Below are 20759 nucleotides of genomic sequence, written 5' to 3' on the forward strand. Positions count from 1 at the left end.
AGAGTGGATGTTTGCACTGGGCTGGTGGTGTGCTTCAGTCGTGCATCTAGTTGGCTCTGCTCAGTGCTACCACAGAATCCTCTGACAGTCCTGGTAGCTGGAGTTCTATCATGTAGTATCTCCTAGTAAACAGAGATACCTTTCCCTTTCCCCCAAATTGCACTGGGTGTACAACAGGCTGGCTGGCTTACTGCTTGTGCTGTCCTTGGAGGGGTCTGCCTGTAAGGATGGAGAGATCCCAGGATCTGGCACATGGTTGTTTTGTGGTGTGGATTTAGGCTGCTTGGAGAAGGGCACTCAAAGGGTGGTGTCTGCCTCCTGTGAGTTACTGTAAAGGGTGGAGTGGCCTTGAGGTGTCAGCTGTGGGGGCATCCCCCTTGGGGCACTCCAGGGTTGCACTGGTGTGAAGCCTGTGTGAACAGAGAAGGAATTGAAGCCAAACAGCATTCATTACTTTGGCAGTCATGGGGAAGAGGCAGCTTCAGTGTACTGCCTCATTTTATACAACAACATATGTATATGTGTGTGTGTGTATATATATATATGTATATATATGTATATACACACACTTGATATATATGTACTTGATAATAAAAAAGTCATATTTATTCTGAGAGGGCATGGTACAAATCATTCTAACTGATTTACTTCTCAGTGAGGTGTCATGAAACAGCAAAAAAAATGAAAATGAGGTCAGTTGGCTAGAGGGCACAGTCAATGAAAGTATCCCTAAATTCCTCATTGCACATTCCTGACTTTCAAAGAGGGAGGAGACCTGAGCACCTCCAGTGAAGACACCCGACAGGAGTGGCAGAAGCTGTGAAGTATACACACTGGTTTTGCAGTTAAAGAATTGAGAAAATAGTGTAATTTAGGTATGTGGGCATTTGTCTCTTTGAAAGTCTCCTTTTCATCTTTAAGTTAAAATGTGTTGTAAATTTTCTGTTACAGTTTCTACTTCCGTTGCCATTGCTCTGTTGATTTACATTTTAGGTTTTAAACACTTTTGATGTTGACAAGTGTATGATTCCATTTCTGTGTTATTCTGTCAGCACTTGTATGCTCTTTGTACATGTACGGCTTTGTCCAGGTGCCTTATTTTGGCGAGGGGATTATTCTTTATCCCCTGAGATACAATTGGCTGCTTATACAATCAAATATTTCTTGTATCCAAAGAAACTTTAAAATGTGCATTTTCAGTGCAGAAAACATTAAGAAGGTGTTTACTGTAATACCTCTGGTAGGAAGAAGCTCAACTGTGTCACCCTGCCTGAGCTCGATGGATGTATTTGTGATCTGGCTCGGGTCCAGAGATGTCCCGTGCCTTCATTGCCTCCCCAGCAGTGTTGGTATGTGCTGGTTCCCTAATTTTTAGGGTGCATTAGGAAGTGCTTCAGAGCTGGAAAGCCAGTGGGGTCCTGTGCGGTGTGGCAAGGTGACATGAGGGCTAGAGATTGGACAGAGTGGTCGGGCAATGTGGCTTGGGAACTGGGAGTGAAGGACTTGTGGGTTGCCTTGCAGCTTCTGTTCTGGTTTGCCTCACACCTTGTTCCCTTCAGAGTCTAGAAATGTCTCTGATCTGTGCTCCCAGGTCAGGCCTGTTCAGGCTGTCTTTTGTTCCTCCCTCCCCTTCCCCCTAAACTGTAAGGTTAGGTCACTGTCATAATATGATATTTTCACATTAATTACAATCAAGTTTTCATGTGTGACTTAATATTGCATGCAGCAAATGTTGTTTTTTTCCTGTGTGCATATGATACTGTATAAAAACATATGGTATTAATTTGTAGATGTGTCTCATAACGGGAAGTACAGATGTCTAGCATGGGCAGCTTGGTCCTGTAACTAAAAATCACAGATAGTAATACCCAGGAGTGCATAACATTGCTCTTGTTCTTCTGTACACAGTGTGTGTATGTACAGCAAAAGAAAATATGAATTTGTATTTATAGCAGCGTCTGCATATGGATTGTGCCTTATTTCAGGTTTAATGCGTTACGTGTGAAGCATTGTATTTCATTTTCCTTGATTGTTACTGGGGTCTGTAATCATAGCTACTTAATGTTACAAGTAAGTGCTATTTTTACCCTGTCTACACAGAGGAATATATCTAAAGTTGAAGTCAGATAATTAACCTCTAGATACATGGGGAAAGTTAAGAGTACAATGTCATTTTTACTTTCATATTTTGCTGGCAGCTAAACCTCCACCGAAGAGTTTTGCTTGGGAATGCAGGGTAAGAGTTATGGCTACTATTAGTGATGCTATGATTTTAAAAAGACAGGTTGATATGGCTTCATATAATTGATTGATGTCTTTCAAAATAGACTGGTATCTTTTTAGAATAATAATCATAGAGAACTTTATCAGCTGAAAAACCATAGGTGGCACCTATGTTGATTTAGAAACTGGTATCATGTTTCTAAGATGCTGGTAAAGGAAGGGGTGTTGGTTAGGAAGGAAAACAAAGAATTTTCCTAAATAATTTCTATTAAGAATTGTCATCTAAATAAATTTTAAATCTGAAAAATGACTTCTTTTTTTTTTAACTCAGTATTAGTATTTAAATTCCAGAATTCTTGGAGTCCTTGCCTGCATCCTCTTTGATAAGTGTACTTTAAAGTTGGTAAGAGCTCTTTTATTCTTCCATTTACCATAATTCTGGAAAGATTTTTTTTCTCATTTTACTCGCAGCACACTTTTTTTATCAGCTGCAGAGCAAGCAATGAATGTCAGTCTTCCCTTTGTGACCAGTCTTGAGCATTTCCTCTTGTTGCCTTAAAATATGGTGACAGCCTTCCATGACTGCGTCAAGTTTTGATGGACTCGCTGCCCATGTATCCCCACATGGAAAGGAGATTTCTTACACCAAAAAAGAATCAGATCTAAGAGTAAAGAACAAAAACTAGTAATGCTGTTCCTGGAAATGAGAAACAAGGATTGCATGTGTAAAATTGTGATCAACTAATAATAAAATACATACGAGGGGGGGTTTTTTAGGGTCTGTTTTTAATTTTAAACAGTTGTTCCTATTAAATTATTGGTATTTAATTTGCATGTTTTGTTTACTTTTTATTAATTTCTAGTACCTTTCTTTTCTGCTTTTCCTCCTATTGTTTGGTTTGTATTATGCTGTCTTTGTTTTTCACCTCACCTGGAACAAACCAAACCCTCTTTTAAATCCTTACGGTTGAAGTATTGTTTTTGTATTGAAGTCGTGATGCTCGGGCCTTGTGGACAGGTGGCACAGTAGTGAACGCCATGGTGGGCTGGCTTCCAAACTTGCACACGAACGCATCTGTGTATTCAGATCGGTAGCTGTACATCTGTATACATCTGTATATATACTTACAGATGTATACATCTGTAAGTGAAGCGGCATACCTATGCATACAAGTACCCGTAAAGCTTTGCAGGGAGCTCGGTTGAAAAAGACACACATTTTTATATCTTTTCTGCCAGTGTTCAGAAAACAGGTGGTAGCGAAGGGGAAGAGGGTAGGAGAGTATCTGTAGTTTTGAGTTGCTTCCTACATGCTTGGTTGTCTGCTGACATTTAAAAACTACCAGAAATAAGAGGAGGGAGGGAATATATTAGTGTAATTTTGTTTTACTTAGTGGGGTTCCTGCTGGGTCATAAGACACCAAGCCTTTGGAAGTGCTTGTTAGCATAGGTAACAGCGAGGGCTGCGGACAGTTCAGTTGTTACACGCCAGGAACGGGTGTTTCCTGGGAAGATTTGCTTAGAAGAATGAATCTGGTAGGAAAAGAGTCAAAGGCTCACGACTTTAGCAGTTGCCCTTGAAGATAAAAAGTAAGAGTTGAGACTCAGAGCCCTTTTTAATCTCGTTTCTTTTGCTGAGGTGACAACGGACTTTTCAACTGCCCTCTTTGTGCCGTGGGTCAGTGGGTAAGGGGTGCGAAGGGAACGGCTTGATCAGGGCAGACCTGCATTGCCCTCCATCTCTGCTGTGGCATGCTCTGCCTGGCTTCTGTTAGAGGAGTTCCTCAAAGCAGGTTTGCATCATGTGTGGAGACATATGCAGCGTTTTTGTGTTAGCTCCTCTGAGCACAGAAGAAATCCCAGTGACCACTTTTAAAACTGGTTGCAAATACTTCCTTGCTCATGCTGAGGCTGAACTAAACCCAGATGGTCCTTCCCTTGCGGTGTCCTTGAGGCCCCCCTCTCTCCTATCCTCTTGGCTTTAAGAATGTTTCTTAAAAGCATCCTCTGACGTTTTGCTTCTGAACAGACCTGTATCCCTCAGGGTGCTTGAGTGCTGGCCTGCCCAGCACATGTTTCTCTACTTGGCCCTTTCTGCTTCCTCCTCTCCCTCTTGTCCAGCTTCTGTGAGAGCACCTTTATTTTCTTTATCTTACTGGGTCTTCAGTGGTGGTTGGTTGGGCATTGAAAAGAGTTTCCTTAGAAAACATTTTTAGACTCCTGCACAGATTTCCTTGCCTGCTGTTTGAGAATGCTCATACAAATTCATTTACAGTTTATTCTGAATGTAAGGATTATATTGTAATAAATTGACTATGAATGTGTGCCAGTTTCCTTCAAGCATAAACAGAATTACTGAGTTGCACTGTAGGCCTTATATTTGCAAGTAACAGGGTTATAGGTCTAATAGGTCCTTTAACATGGTAAGAGCTAATACTTTCAGAGAGCTAATTGCTTTTAGAGGCACAAAAGTGACTCCAGTATCATTTCATGGCTGTAACAGTACATTAATAGATGGTCCTGGTATTTGCCAGGATAGCTTAAATCAGATTTTGTTGCCATGTTGATTTTTTTCCACTGTGAAAAGAAAATGAATTATTTAAATCTTTCCTCTCTGTGTCTCTCAGTAAAGGAATTACAAATACTCTATCTGTTTCACTTCCTGGTTTATTCTCTTTGATATTTATGGAGCCTGAAGTAATGTCACAAGGCTTTATTCTCATTTTTGGAAGAAGATTAGTTCCAGTGGTTGTCTTAGAAGATTACAGAAAAAGTGTACTTTTAAAATGTGTGCAATTTGTTAGAGTATTTTCCCAATGAGCAGCATGAGATTTGTTGCAGAGAACATATTTTGCATACATATTTGTAATTGATATGAGTTGTAGAGAATGAAAAGAATCAGAACTGCAGAGGAAAACATCTGTGTCCATATGAAGCCAGGTGATGTAGAAGGCATTTGGAAGGAATGAGAAAGGTAAATCAACTGACCAAGGGTCAGAGCCAAAAATGTGACAAAGAAGATTCGAGTGAAGCCATTCCTTATTTTCCTAGCTGTGTGCAATATGCTTTCTTTAAAACTAGAGCTTTAAACACAATTAGGGTTGTATGTAAAGGAATTACAGAGGGTGCCTGAGTTTGGAGACTGACTTCTGTTTTCATTCAGTGGGACTAAGAGTTCTGTAAGCACTTCCAGCTCTTCCAAAAGTCTGCACATTGCAAACCTGCTTCTAACATGGTGCCGCTTGTGTGATTGTACCTATACAGGTTCCCTTGTCCCTTTTGTTTTTGCCTCTGGTGGATTTTGCATTCCCTGGAGTAGAAATTTCTATGTATGGGCAAAAATAGGAATGTATTCTCAAAGCCTTTGAGAGTCTTCATTCAAATGGCATGAGAATTAAAAGGGTCAGAATGGCAGGACCTGGGACAATATGGTCTACTTCATATTGTCAATACAGAAGTAAAACCAAAACTGACTTCTGATACTACTTCTCAGTTTATCTAATTGTGATAATTTTTATTGCAAGTTTGATAATATGTGATGTTCTATTTAAAGCTCCAAATCTGAGTCAGTGTCACTCACCTTTCACTAAAAGAAACAGGTTGGATAATAAAGCTAAAAGCATGCACGGAGTTGAACAGCTCAGACACTGGAATGCAGCAGTCCCCCGCAAAACAAGGAAACACAACTGGTGCAGTCAGTTTGTGGGAGACAGGCTTCATGGCTGCATTTCTCAATCCTGAGTTCTTTCTCACCTTGTGTGGAGTGGAACAAAATCACGTTTATTCTGAAGCAACCTGGGATGGCATATCAAATAGCTCTTTTTTGCAAATGTTCAGAAGCATATGTTATAGTTCTAACACTATTTTTTGTAGTAAATGATTTCACATCATTACTCATACATGGGGGCCAATGATCTATACTGTAATTTTCGATAGGATGTGCATGTGTATCAGTTTACCATAATTATAATTTAGCTAATCAGAAATAGAAAATAAGTAGTCTAAATGGCTGTATAAGAACACGAGGTCCTGTTAAAGGAAATGTCATGAAATATTTTAATCTTCTTAGAAGTGCTGCATATAGTTGAGGCAGATTAAGTTTTGGCATCGTATCTGGAATCTCCCATTTCTGGTGCAGTGGATTAGAATATTAATTTAACAGCCTGTGTCATTGACAGGATTTCCTTCCTGTTTTCTCCAGTGACAGGTTGGGGTTGGGAAAGGGGGAAGGTCGTGTTCACTAAGGTAGAAAAATCTTACATAAATAATAATGAGGATGTGGCTGGAAGCAGTATGGTGTGTGTGTGTTTATATATGTATATGCTTTTATGTCTTTGTATATGTATATGCACACACTTTTTAGAGTTCTAGTCTGGCAGCCCTAACTTTGACCTATCTTGCATTTGTTATTCATGGAGGTGTTTAAAATGCCAAGTTTGTGGGGTTTTCTTGATTATTGGTTTTGGGGTGAGGGTGGTTTGTTGTTTGTTGGAGGTTTTTTTCTGTGTGTGTGTTTTTTTTTTTTTTTTTTTTTTAATCTCCAGAGCAGTTTTGAGCAGGTATTAACAGCAGCTGATGGTATTACAAAAAATCCTAAGAGACCTGATTCTCTTTGCTCAGCCTTTTTTTATGCTCATTTAGAAAGTGAGTACTGTTTTATACCCTCTCTGCAATCACTTTGTACTCTGTCTTTGGAAGGAGAGTAGAGCTTTGCCTCAGTTCCTATTTCTCTGGCTTTTCTTTGGAGCTTAATGGGGATTTGGGCAAGTTTGATTGCAATTGCCATTCAAAATGTCCCATAAGGTCACAGAGCAGGCAAAATAAAACTCTTTAAGTTGGGAGTGCTAAGTATCAGTTCACCAAAAATACTGGAAATTACATTGCTTTGTTATTGTTATCTTTGTCTTCTATGACTCTCTTGAAAAGACTGAGTTGCAGGAGTTTGCAGTCAGTCATGGAAAAAATAAATGACAGAAAAGGTAGAAAGGAAAGGATGCTGTTGTTGCAATGTGTGACAAGATTTATGAGCTAGAATGAAAAGCAGAAATAGAAGCCCAGACGAAAGGTTTTCTAATGCCTTCTAAAAGTTAAAAAGCACTTTACTATATATATATATATATATAAATAGTGATATATATTTTTGCCTTGTTCTGGACACCAAATGTCCAGACTTGGGTCCTGGTAGGTATTGCTTGAAGGTTACCTGTTGTTCATGAAAGCTAGTGATACTGACTTTTGTTTGACAGGAGGTTTTAGCTATCAATGAAATAGAAAGAATCTTTTTAACAGGTTAAGCCATATACAAAGATGAAGACATTTACATTTAGAAAAAAACAATTTAACTTCACTTAGGTAGTATCATTACTCTGTGGCTTTATGTAAAATTCAGTTACTTTAGGACAACCTGCTTTGATGGGCATATCAATTATAATTTGATCATTTCTTTAACAGAAGACTTTGAAAAGTGCTCAAAGCTGCATTGCAAAATACTGGATACTGGGTGACAGAAAGAAATTTCTTAAACATTAGGTTGAAACCATAAGAATAAGTGGTGTTGTTGATTTAACACACCCTTGGAACCAAGGCCTTGCATTGTCTTCATGTCTGACCTTTGGGATGCAGCTTTGCCTAGAAGCTGTGAAAGTTCATGATGACCTTCTGGTAGGCGCCATGGCTATGGGAAGGTCTGGTGATCACTTCCCAGGCCAGTGTCCCAGACAAAAACAGGGAGCTCAAACCAGGCAGCTGCTGTAGCCATTAGATTAGAGCTTTCTTTGTTAATTCAGTTAAGAAGTCTTTGCACCTTGCTGTGCTGCTTGGCTTCTTGGAAGGAGAGGTAGGGTAAGGGGAGCTTTGGAGCTTAATTTATTCCCACACCTCTGTTACTCAGCCTTGGATAGGAGACCACATTGTTTCCCTCTCATTTTTTTTGTTGTTTAGATTAGAAAGGACTTGGCAATTCCTGTATTTATATTTAAGAGCATAACATCTCATGAATGATTTCTCAGTAAACAGTTTTCAGAATAGGCCACGGTGCCCGTTGGCATTTTTTGATTGTTTAAATCTAGTTAGCCTTTGTACAAACTTAAAATTACTTACGCAAATTGCTGCTTAACTTTGTAACTCCTATGTCAACAAGATAATTTTGTTTTGAGAGTGCTACTCTATTTATGGCCACGGTGCTGGAGTCTATCACAAATCACAAACAGCACAGCTTCCTTTTATCTGCCTTACAGTTCTCTATGGGCCAGATTATGATCTTTAACACTCAGTGGTCCAGTGGTGAAAGACTCCAGAGATCTGAGAATTTTTCTTGTTTCTGTCACTGACTTGCACCATGATTCAACCTTCTGGTCCAAATACTCACCTCTTTTTTTTTTTTTTTTTTTTTTTTCCCCTCACAGCCTTGTGTATCTTGTTTATCAGGTTATTAACACATCTAACCATGTGCTAGTATGATGCTCAGAATCAGTGAGCCCCGGTATCGGCTGAGGTATGGCTGCAATAATACTACTAATAGCTTTAACATAAATGGCCAAATGTACACTAGCTTTGAGAGTGATGATTCCCTTTGCATGGGCATTTCAGAAGTTGCTGCTATAATGTAGCTGTAGTCAGATATGTTTTTGTCATTTTGTAGAACTCTGGAAGTAAAGTGCTAGTTTGTTGGGGTGCCATAGTGTGCATCTGAAGGGGCTGCAGTGCTCAAGACATTGCCTGTACAAGAATCCCAATAGCAATGGTTAATGGCCAGGATTACTTAAAGAAGCTTTTAAGGCCAAGCATATGGAGACTGTATTTTCAGTGTGCAGCTTAGGGGGGTGTAATAGTCCAGTATGAAAAATAATTATATCATTTGCTAATGCAATGCTTTTTTTTCACACTGTTCTCGGCGCTGGGAATTGTCTGATACAAACAAATGTTTATGAAACTTTTAGTCTTGTAGAACTTTGAATTGGCCTTCAATTTGGAACCTGTTTAAAGACAATGTTTAAGACTCCCATAGGCTTTGTTAGGCAACTGTGGAAAAGGACCATATTGGTTTCATTCCAAAGAGTTGAGTCCTAATTGAGGTTAAACTCAGTAATTAATCAGATGGGCTCTTCCCTTGTTCCACTTGTGACACTTTGTATAGTTGTGACAGGTTTTATTCCCGAAAGATCCAGGCCTAAATTTTGAATTCCAAAATTTGGCAGAAGTGGGTGGAAAAAAGGACCCTGTACAGAAATTCCTAATTTGTAGGCAGAATAGGTGTTTCTCATTCCTCCCTTTCTGTTGCGTTTCATCCATTTTTTTTCAGGAAGAAAAGAGATTATAGAGACTGGTATCTTTTTGCTTTGTTCGTACAGTATTTAGTAGCTGGACTTTGTTCTCTCCTGGAGTCAGTGAGCTCACCTGCACTAATCCTGTTACAGGACCTCCACTTCTCTTTCAGCAGTGTCATTCTATTATGTTTGGTTCAACAGTGTATTTATACTCCCTAGTTTTTATGACCATGAACATCCTTGCATTTACTATTTCTGCCTTTCAGTATATTTACACATGTAATTCATGCATACCCACTATATAGTATATAAGGATATCATACAATTATGATGTTTGTATAGCAATGTAGAAAGATGATTTTCGGATCATCATCAAATTAGTGGCTAGCCCTATAGGGGGCTTTTTCACATCTCAGTTTTAAAATGCATCACAATCCTTAATTCTTTAGTGAGAAAAATGAAAGTAAGGGCATAATTAGCTTTCCACGAGCTGAGTTTATCTGACATGTCAGCGAAAGTGCATCTTACTAACAGATTAATCTCTAGCTGCTGTAGTTTACACATGACAAGTATCAATTATGATCAGGCAGGGAGATTTAGATTTCACAGGAAAGAAAATAAGGAACAAAGACAACTGCAGTGGTATGAAATGATTACAAATGAAATCAAAATCAGGCTGACAGAACCTGGAAAAAAGCATATTTTTAGTATGGTGTGTGAAGAGTCATGTTTTCTTAAAGGCTGAGACACAGTTCATCACAAAAGGAAAGGCTGAAGAAAATACTTATGCACAATTCTTCTCCCTTAAGTACTTGCCACTACATGAAGCTCATCAGTACTTTGTGAAATAACCCAAATCTGGTTTCTTTCCTTGTAAATGTAATGAAGTGTTCATTACAAGAATTGTTTTTAACGGCTCCCCTCTGGAAGGGCTGAAGTGCTTCTTATCACATCCTTGATGTTTCTAATAAATAAATGCATCTCCGGTGGATGGGACAAGAAGATTAACTCTGGCAAGAGACTGCAATAACTATATTGAAGAATGGGTTTCATACCTGGGAGCTCAGTTTTGTGCCGAGATAAACTGGCATAAATCTCATCGACTACAAAGGGTGCAAGTCTGAGTATCACAGATCAGAACTGACTGTGTAATTTGGAAATGAGAATATTGCACTGCTCCCTGTAAAGTTATTTGAAAAGTAAACTATTTACTTATGATTGGAAATAGGTGTTAGTAAGATTTTAATAAAGTTTGAGAGTGTTGTTAGTGAAGACCTTAATGTCAATACTAGTTTTCTGGGGGGAAAAAAGACAGCTGGAGAGTAAAGTTGCCATTTAGTAACCTGAAATGCTAAATGAGTAGTGTTTGACAATTACTTATGTGACCGTTAGCAGTAGCTTACATTTGCTGGGGGAAGAAAAGAGATCTCATTGAAGATACTTGTGAAAATCAGCTGCATTTTTCAAATTTTAAATAGAAAAACTGAACACCTAAGAACTTAAGAATGTGCTGGAGAAGTAACCTAGTAATAGCTTTTTCGGTAAGGAACTGTGCTTATTTTCTACTGATAGTTTTTTGGAAAACAGTCTTCTACAAAATTCTAAAGCTTGCAACATGGGGCATTTGATGGAATAATTTTCTAAGTTTTTTTTTTTAATGAGTCTTTCTGTTAATATGGAATTAATTATTTTTAAAAACATATACCTCTTCCAGTTTTCTTATAATGTTATTACTAAGATTGATTGCTTTTTCCCTTCTCCTCTCTTTTTTTCTTGGCCTTAACTTGTTCCCACCAGTGTGTTTTTATTGTGTGATGTACAACTAGTGCTTACTAAGCATACGTTTGGAGAAGGATGGAATTTAGTGGAAAGTCACAGCAGAAATCCCATATTCTTGGCCTTGTCAACAGATACCTAAAAATAACAATCTTAATTGGCAACCAGTTTTTCTGTGTGCTGTGAATTTTTACCATTATTTTTCTTTTCTGACGTACACGAACCCTGTGGTATCTAGACTAGCACGGTGTGTACAGGGGTTCGTAGGAGGGATGGAGATGAGGATGCCTGGAGGCACTGCTGTGTGGATTATGCACCAAATACTGCTTCACCAGTGCCTTTCTCTGGTGGGGTATGCAAAGCAAGAAACGTTGGACCAAGTGAAGAGAAAATAAGATCTGACCTGCGCTGTCAGCAATTGTTTTAGCAGTTGTTCTCTCCCAGCTTGAGCCTCTCTCTGGCCTAGCCCATCAAAATGTGAATTGTGGATGTGGACAAATGCAGATGGCTTTGAAAGGGTTTGTAGTCCAAAGAGAAACTGGGGGTACAGGCTTGGATCGAGTCTGACAAGGGAAGAGAAGGGATCGGTGAGTGGAGCAGGAGCAGCAGCCTGTAGCCTTGGCTCCCGAGGAGCCCGAGTGCTGCCAGTGCTGGGCGGCCAGTTGTGAATGGCCTGAAGCGACGTGGATTCTGAAGGAGAGATTCACAGCAGAGCAGCGAGGTTTTTGTGTGAATATTTCTTGGAAGGTTCTCCTGGTCATTTGTCCCCCCCTCTCTCTGAGGGCTTTCACCAGGGGAAGTGGCATTACTGCCAGCTCAAAGTTGGGAGTTGCTGTATAGATTTGTTAATGAGAGATGGAAAGGTCAGGCTGGGAAGAGCCTTACCAGAAAAGCAGCTTATATTTGGTTGAGTAGGGCAGGCCTGTGACCGGTGATGGAAGGGTAAGGTGCAGCCTCTGAAGGTTAATGGAGTGTTTTTAATGTACAGCAAATGCTTACAGGACCCTGAAAATGGCCTTGAGTGCTCTGTGCTGAGTATCTGTGTGTTTCAGGACACAGACTTCTCTGAAACAGGACCTAGTTGGGGAAGGTGACGAGCTGGCTTTTTTTCGAAGGACAGGAGGAGCGCTGCCCTGGAAGCATGGCACAGAGCCACAGCCTGCTGCAGCGTATCCCAGCTCAGCCTGCCAGAGCCCACCGAAGTGCATGCTTTTAATGTATTCAGTTTTGTTATTTTTATCTTTTGCGTGGCGTGCTGTGGTGGTTAAATTTCAGCTGAGGTGGGTCAGTGAGGGCAGGTTGTTCCAAAGGTGAAAGGCCACTGAAAAGCTGATGAGCAGCTCTGCAGGGCTAAACGGAGGGACGATAAGCTGCAGCTGCTGCAGTTCAGTGTCGAGAGTCTGTGAGAGGGACCCAGTCTGCTCTGAGCTCGGCCGGGCCCGGAGGAGGGAAGCCTGGGCAAGGGCTGGGAAGCCTGACCTGCTTTGGCCACACTCAGCACTGATGGTGGCTGCTGGGGAGACTTTTGATGCGGCTCCATGAGTGTCCTTCTGCAGTGATTAGTGTTGGATTCAGAAGCAGCACACGGTGCACACAAGACACACCTGTCAGGCGAAGTTTAAGAACTGAGGTGGTTACATGGAGAAATTGTATTTATTGGGTAACATGCACTACTAGCCGGATGTTGTTACTGCCACTGATGCAGAAGCTAAATACTTCTTCATATGTCGTTGTTTTTTTTGTTTCCCCCTGGGCTTTCAAATAAGGGCAGATTAAGGAATGGCACTGGGGTGCATATTAGCTTGGTAATTCATTGTAATTTATTAACTTAGTACCTGGAACAGAGAGGCGGAGAAGGTGGAAACTCAGTCCTTCCATAAGGCTCTTTACCTTTAAAGGCAAAGTCCATATAGTTAGGATTTCTTATCAGAGAATCGAGCACATTTGGTGTGAAAGGATTTGTGACTTGTACACAGAAGGGGCTTATCTTCACGAGAAATGTATGACTTTTTTACTTAGGGGCAGCTAACAAGTGTCAATTGTCACGAGATAAAACGTAAGGACAAGGTGCTTTTTCTAGATAAACATGCTAAGTCAGCCAAATGGGAAGGTAGGACTTAATTTACTGCGTTTACATTGTGATAAATCCACAATGCTTGATCTTTGATACGTTTTCCTCTCAGAATAAGTGATATTTACTACTTAACCTCAAACCATGACTCCTTTTTTAGAATATGGAGACAAATTCAGACGTAAAAGACAATTGAAGCTCTTTCTAAAGTGTTAAGAACTATTTTTTAATACAAGGAAGAATTTTGATATACTCTCATAACAGTAGAGTAACTTAGTTTAGAAGGGACCACTGGAGATCATTTTGTCCAGTCTGCCCCCACTCAAAGTAAGGCCAACTCTGAAGTTAGGTTGCCACTCATGTAATCCACTGATACTCTGAATCAGTTTGTGGCTTTTGATTTGGTATATTCAACTGTAAGGTTGACCTGTAACTTCAATGACATCATTATAACCTTTGCACTTTCTAAGAGGAATTCTTTGCTAGGTCAGTGGTAATTTTTGCTAATGACCTAATGAGGTCAAGATAAAACCTAGAGGTTTCAGCTTGTTGCTTTCTTTTTTATAGTCACAGCTATACTTAAGGTGAAAGTCATCTTTTGAAAGCCTTAGCAACGTACACACTTGGGGTGAACCAAAAGCTAGTAACATCAAATTGTAAAAGTAGTAAGCTTTCAGTCAAAGAGGAAGCAAGATAGAAACAGTAGCCTTTGTTAAACATTTGGACTCACCAGTTTACTTCACAAACTGTAACTTCAGGAATTTTACTTTGTCCTTTCCCAACCGTAATTAAGGTCATAGACACCAGACTAAACATTAATAAAAAAATAAAAGCTGATTAGCAAAGGAAAGAAGTAAAGGTACTATCAACCCATAAGAATTTACTCAAGCAGAAAGGCACTTCTGAAAACTTCTTTATGAATGGCAATGCTAGGAAGATATGTACTGTGAAGTCTGTGGAATTGGCTGGCGTGAGTTGAATAAGAGGTTTGCTGTAACTAGTTACTAGAACTTGCATTCACTATTTCCTCTTTAATACAGACTCCTGTGCTGTTCTACATTGGGTTATACGTACAGCAGAAATCTTAAATTAAAAATATATTCCAGATATTAAAAGCCATTTTTAATATCTTGGTTTGCTTGTTGACAGCAGTTTGCCTTGATACTTTGACACAATTCATCACCAGCTGCTCTCACAGATATTAGTATATCCTGTATCTTAAGAATGCTAACCAGGATTTGCTTTTTTGTCTATGTTTATAGCCGTCGGTCTGGCCAGTATACAATGAACCATGACCATTCCAAGAAGACCCCTGATGGAGCATCGTTTGACCGCTCAGGATCCCAGGACTCCTTGGACGAACTGTCTATGGATGACTACTGGAAAGAACTTGAAAACATCCATGAAACTAGAGGAAATAATCAGGAGGAACGAGTAGCACTTGTAGTGAAAGAGCCAGATGGTAATGAAATCTGTTCTTGTGAATGATCATCAGTTTGCTGATTTAGGAATTTTTCTATAAGTATTATTTCAAGAGATGGCACCCACCAAACACATTGAAATCAAAAAGAAGGTCACTCTGCTGAACATCCACTTTGAAAATTCTGTTGCTTCTGATGCATATCACCAGAAACAGGCAATGCCCTGAAAAAGAATTGTATCAGAGATGAGTAAAAGGCTGGTTTTCCTTTAAATGGCATTTGCAGAACATTAGAAAGGTGCCTATACTTGCAGATCACAACAATCAAAGCTTTATTTGTAGTTTACTGTTAAACTAACTTACCCTTTCACTCTTTGTGTATGTTGTTCGTTATTGTAGCTATTGTGGATAGAAACCTCACGCTTTAGAAGACAAGCCAATGATTAACCGGGTTAAGTTTAGTGAGTAACTTTCTACACTTGTAACTATTGTGACTGTTAGTTGTATTATTTTTGTTTCTCAGAAGCATCAATTATGGGACACTCCTGAGGGCATGATCTTAGAAGAAGTTGGGCCATTTATTTTTCTTGTCCTATCAGACAAAAGAGTAGTAATGGCCTTACTGCTACTCTTCTCTCAAAAATTATTTTTTAACAGTGCATTATCTGTCTCTCCTCATTCTTACGAGAGGCCCACAGTCTCAGTAAATTGAAATGGTGAGTTTTGCATTTTGGTATGGCCTCTGCATGAGTGAGAAGAATGGGCTCCATTAGCTTTCAAAGGGATTTGTACTTCTGCCTCCCTAGGTGTTTTGAAACATCACTGCTATTTACAAGCCCTCTGAAGAGGGTAACAATGTGGCCTCTGGAGAAGGCAGTAAGGCTCCAAGGCCATGTGCCCAGGGAGCAGGGCATCTGATGGAGCTTCAAGGCTTTCTCCAGAGAAGCAGAGCCCATTGTTCTTCAGTACGTGAGCTTCTTCTCTTACCTCAGCTCACTGATGCTGCTTCAGGCTCTGCACTCCAAAACCCACCATTTCCTTTTTATATATAGCCTTCTTCCCCCTAGTTAACTCTACAGCTTGAGCCCCTCACTCTGGCATGAAGCCCAAGGGAGTCAGCACAGCTGAGTTGATCAGACTGAGCAGATGCTGCTTTGCCCCACACCTTGCCTAATGAGTACTCCTGAATGTGTGGGACACTGCACCTGGCTGATGGGCCTGCCTGGGTGGGAGCTTGCTTGAGACAAAGCCCTGCAAAGGCAAGGCAGGGGAGAGATGAGGTATACCTCACATTTTCTTTGGAGAAGGGGTATAGCTCTTCTTTCCAGCCCTAATAACAAAATGTGAGAGTTTTGTCAGAGGCACAGGATTTGGCCACATGCCATAGCAAAATTTTTACTTGAAATTTTATACCTCTTCTGAATGCTGTTAATATTCAGGTGCCCACTTGGATGTGCACTGGGTGCTGTGGGAAACTGCAGTCAACAGTGAAGTTGATATGCCAGCTTTGGAGTACTTCTAGATACCTGATAAGTGGAAAGGTTGCTTGAACATTTGAGAGGGTTGTTGGCATTTGGCACAAGCTCAGCTGCCACAGTGTGTTTTAAAAAACTTAGTGGTTTAAAGAAAGTATTATTAGAGAGATACTGATTTCAGAAGCAGAAGTTTTGCCATTGCTGACAGTATTTTATAGCTTCATATATATATATTATATGATATCATATGATATTCATATATCATATAATTTCATGTGCAGTGATCTGTCAATAAAGGATACTTTATCAGCTGTAAGACTAAAGCAACAATTGTTTTGTGGGCTGTCATGTCAGCAGGCTGGAAATGATGTCATAGGAACCGATTAAAAAACAGCATTAAGTTGACTCCTGTAGCCTGGTTTGTCCTTCATTAAATTGAGCTGGTGGACAGTTGTAGGATTAATATATCAAGAAATGTAGGTAGAACCATGTTTGTAAGGGAGCTAAAAAGATTGAGGATTGAACTAAAAATCAATGAAGCAGCAAGGATCAGAAGCTTTCAGACTTCCCCATACACATTTATGCCTGGATACATAAATATAAAATGGTATATGATTTAATAGAAGTGCTGTAGATTATTATAAAGATTGCCCCCAACAGTCTGTATTGGATTAACTATGTTAAAAGCTTTCATATCATATGTTAACCCTTTCAAAGCTCTTACAAACAATAGCTTTTTTCCAAGTTGGGACAGTGTAAGTAGTTCTTAATCGTGGATCCCCATAGTACTTTCCCTGTGAACTGCATTAACTGTACCATGGCATTAACATCCCGTGTGCTTAGCAGTACGCAAAAGCCAACATCTATGCCTTTTTCTCTTCACCTTGCTCAGAGGGAGAACTGGAAGAGGAATGGCTGAAGGAGGCAGGTCTGTCAAATCTGTTTGGTGAGAGCTCTGGTGACTCCCTGGAAAGCATGGTGTTTCTGTCCACACTGACCCGAACCCAGAAGGCAGCAGTAGAAAAGCGAGTAGAGACTGTCACACAAACCATGAGGAAAAAAAACAAACAGCACCAGATTCCTGATGTCAGAGATATCTTCAGGATACAAGATGACTCAAAGGGAAAAGTAAGTTCCTGTCCATTGTTTTCTTTGATTCTGTGAGAGAGAGGGACATGTATGGGTGGGGGGGAGAAGAGGGATGCACAGTCACAAAAGGAATCTTTCAAGATCTGTGTCTACCTTTTCACTGATTTTCAAGGGAATTTTCTGCTGAATTTACAGGATTAGCATTAGTCCAGACTTGACATTGCATTAAGCAATTTTAGTATGTAAAAAGAAGTATGTTTATTGGCCTTATATTACTTGAAGGTGATGAATAGAACAGCCACTCCGTGGTAAAGATATTAATCTGAATTAATTTAAACGCTAATGCAAAACATGTGACAACAGTCACCCAAAGAGCTATCAAAAGCCTGCTTTTTTCTTTGTGTGGTAGTGCCCTGAATCCATCCTGAGGGATCTGCCAGATAGGTGGCAGTCCCTCTTAGGTACTGCTGCTCTTGTTTCTTTTTTTAAAAAAAAAACAGGAAAACGGGGACATCAACCTAACCTCCTCTATTTTGGCTAGGTCTTTATGCCTGTCTTCTGGGTGCATAGACCCCTCACTAACTCCCAGGGCCTGTGTGTGTCTTTAAACTGTGTGTGGGAAGTTGCTCTGGCAGGTCCTGAAGGGTCCCAGTTTCCCTCATGGGGTAGCGAATGGGAGAGTTCCTGTCCCATATGCAGCAAAGGGGAAGGAGGGAAATAGAGACTATGATCAGAATTCCTCTTATGTGGAGAAATGTATGCGTCTTGTCTGCTCCCCCAAAAGCAATGAGATTTTTAGCTGTAAGAAGACACTCTAACTTGATGGAAGTGGACGGCTAGCTTACTTGACCTCAGCCCCATCCTTTGTTCTCACTGCTGCTGCTGCCATTCAGTGCAATGGTAATGGTCATGGAAAGCAAGGTGAATTTTGAGGGGGTTTAACTTTCTTCCCTCAACAGCTTCCTCTCCTTCAGCAACTTTCAAATTCGTTAGAGTGAAATGTAGTGAGGGGAGTGTGTGAGCTCAAATTCTGAAGGCATAACTTCCTTTTCCACGGTTCTGCTTTGCATGTGGTTGCAAATGGTGTATTAACTCCATAAAAGCTTTCCAGGATCTGATCTGGAATTGACTACACCTAAAAATTACAAGATCTAATAGCAGAGCAATTTAGGTAAAATATCATATAGCTTGAAGCAGTATAATTTCCCTTTCAAGTGTGTTATTTCAGTAAAGCGCAGTAAATACTCATGTTCCTGAATTTAAGCTGCACATTGTAATGTTTGAAAATCGTGTCACAGTGTTCAGTAGACTTCTGTGTATCTTAAAATAGATGTTTTTATATCGATGACATCAGTGAGAAGAAATGCAAACAAATGATTGTAGCCATTTAAGATGTATAAAACAGAAGTTTAGAATATTTATTAAATGTAGAAATAACCGGGGAAAAAGAAGACTTCTTTTAAACAAGTCTCCTTGACTGAAATAAAATAATACAAGTGTAGGCCCTTAAACCTATACCACATTCTTTTCTGCAAAGCAAGATAATTGTATAGAAGTCATTGCTTGTGGTTATTCATCTCATCTGTCACAGAAAGCCTGTAGTGCAGCAGCTTCTACCACTTCCCTAGGTAACTTGTCTCGGTGCCTTGTTACTCTCCCAATATTAGACAGCTTTTTATGTAACAAAAGAGGACTGAAGCCATCTGCAGTTGTATGAAGTCATTCCAGTTTAATAATAGCCTCCAAATCCCTGTAACCTCCCTTCACCTGGAGGAAAGCAGGAGGAAAGGTAAAACAATAGTCTTGATGTTTTGGATCAACACAACAATTGTGTTGATGTTGGTACTAAATTTCCTGCCATATTCCTGAAGAGAAGCTAGACTCGGTATCTTGACAGCCTCCTAGTCTCCTTCTACTGCTCTGTGAAACAGTAATAATTTTCTGGGCAGTCATGCTGTCTTCTTTCACCTCTCAAGATCTCAGATTTAAAAAAAAAAAAAAAAGCGGATTTGTGTTGGTAGTAGAAATCTTTAAAACTTGATTTATTTTTTTTCCTCAGTATGCATGGAGTTATACAATGCTTGAGTGAAATAAAATTAAAAATCCGGAGTGCTAAACATTCATTGTTGATTTGAGTTGCCAAAAGGATAATAAAAATTATATATGGGTAAAAACTTATATGGGTGTAGATTTTCTACAGGTTGTAAAATATTTTTTTCTCTAGTAGGTGTCATCCAGTTCATAGAATGGGGCAAATCTTGAGACTGGGTAGTGCAGCATTGTAGAGGGAAGAAGATGGTTCAAATCCTTTCCTGTTTTGTTGTCTCTTCAGGGTGTTCCAGTTTTGCTGTTAGGACTATAAGCTGTAAGCACCGATATTAATGCCAGGCCACCCTGCAAAAGAGATGGGATTGCTTTGTAAGGGAGGCAACCATGCAAGATTTTGCAAGAGGGACGTATTTCAACTGAGTCAGTCAAAAGGTCTCCTCCACATTCCCTTTCCATATACTTTCCAGTGCAAATTATGGCTTCAGGTCAAAGACCACAATTTCTTAGTCTTTGTAACTCTGGAAAATCAAGTCTTATACCTTAGCCTTTTAGGAAAAGGGGTAATGGACTTAATTACTTCTTTTTTAATTACCTAGATTTCAGATCCCCTTGGACTTTGGCAAAGGGTTTTCTACTGAAAAACACAGGTGCGCTTCTGCATAACCCTGAATTGCAGGAGTTTCTACAAACACACGCTTGGTTTTATAGGCGTGCGTATTTATTTTTCCTTTCTTAGGTCTGTGATGGAAGTGAGCCCTCAACTGTGAGAACAAGTGAAAACAAAAATGAAACACAAGATGGAACAAAAGGTAATGCCAAACAACTGTCTGGGCTTTTTTTCCTCCTTTTGTTTTGTAGGCTTTCAACTACACAAACTACTACATAGGTTCTTATTACAAGTAACTTTTCAGCAAAATAAAATTAAATTCTTATGAGAAACGTGTTCTGGCCTGCATTGATGTGGTTTAAAATTTTTAAAGTGTGGCTGTAGGTAGTGTCCTTTCAGCCATCTGGGAAACCTTGTTTGTTACCAGTGATCGTCTTATAATTGAGTCCTCTGAGAGAAGTCTCCTCGCATAGCTAATGCTTAGGTCTTTCCTGATCCTTAATTTATCCCTTCTGGTTTATCTCTGCTGTACAGTACAGGAAATGAAGCATTATACATAAGCCCATCAGTGCATGCAAGGGAACAAAAACAAATGGACTATAAACATCCAAAAAAAGTGAGAACTGGTGATGTATCTGCAGCTCAAAATTAAAGAAAAGCAGGGATCGAAGGAAAAAGTTATTTACCTTTTTAAGGAAAATGGAAAGGAGATAGCATTATGTGTATGTAGGACTGAGTTGTGTTCAACAGCGCGTGATTACTCCAGAGGGGTGTAGTACCCACT

At 39.8% G+C, this 20759-nt stretch overlaps 1 protein-coding gene across 2 annotated transcripts in view; it reads left to right on the forward strand.

Annotated features, from left to right (window-relative positions):
- ARHGAP18 (Rho GTPase activating protein 18) overlaps positions 1–20759 on the forward strand; it is a 100722-nt gene that overhangs the window by 46335 nt on the left and 33628 nt on the right. For both annotated transcript variants that reach the window (XM_040598888.1, XM_040598887.1), the window contains exons 2-4: positions 14598–14797; positions 17123–17358; positions 20105–20177. In XM_040598888.1, coding sequence (XP_040454822.1) covers positions 14598–14797; positions 17123–17358; positions 20105–20177 — 509 coding nt within the window. The remainder of the gene's footprint in view (positions 1–14597; positions 14798–17122; positions 17359–20104; positions 20178–20759) is intronic.

The sequence above is a fragment of the Falco naumanni genome, chromosome 6 (assembly GCF_017639655.2).
Source record: "Falco naumanni isolate bFalNau1 chromosome 6, bFalNau1.pat, whole genome shotgun sequence".
Taxonomy (NCBI): Eukaryota; Metazoa; Chordata; class Aves; order Falconiformes; family Falconidae; genus Falco; species Falco naumanni.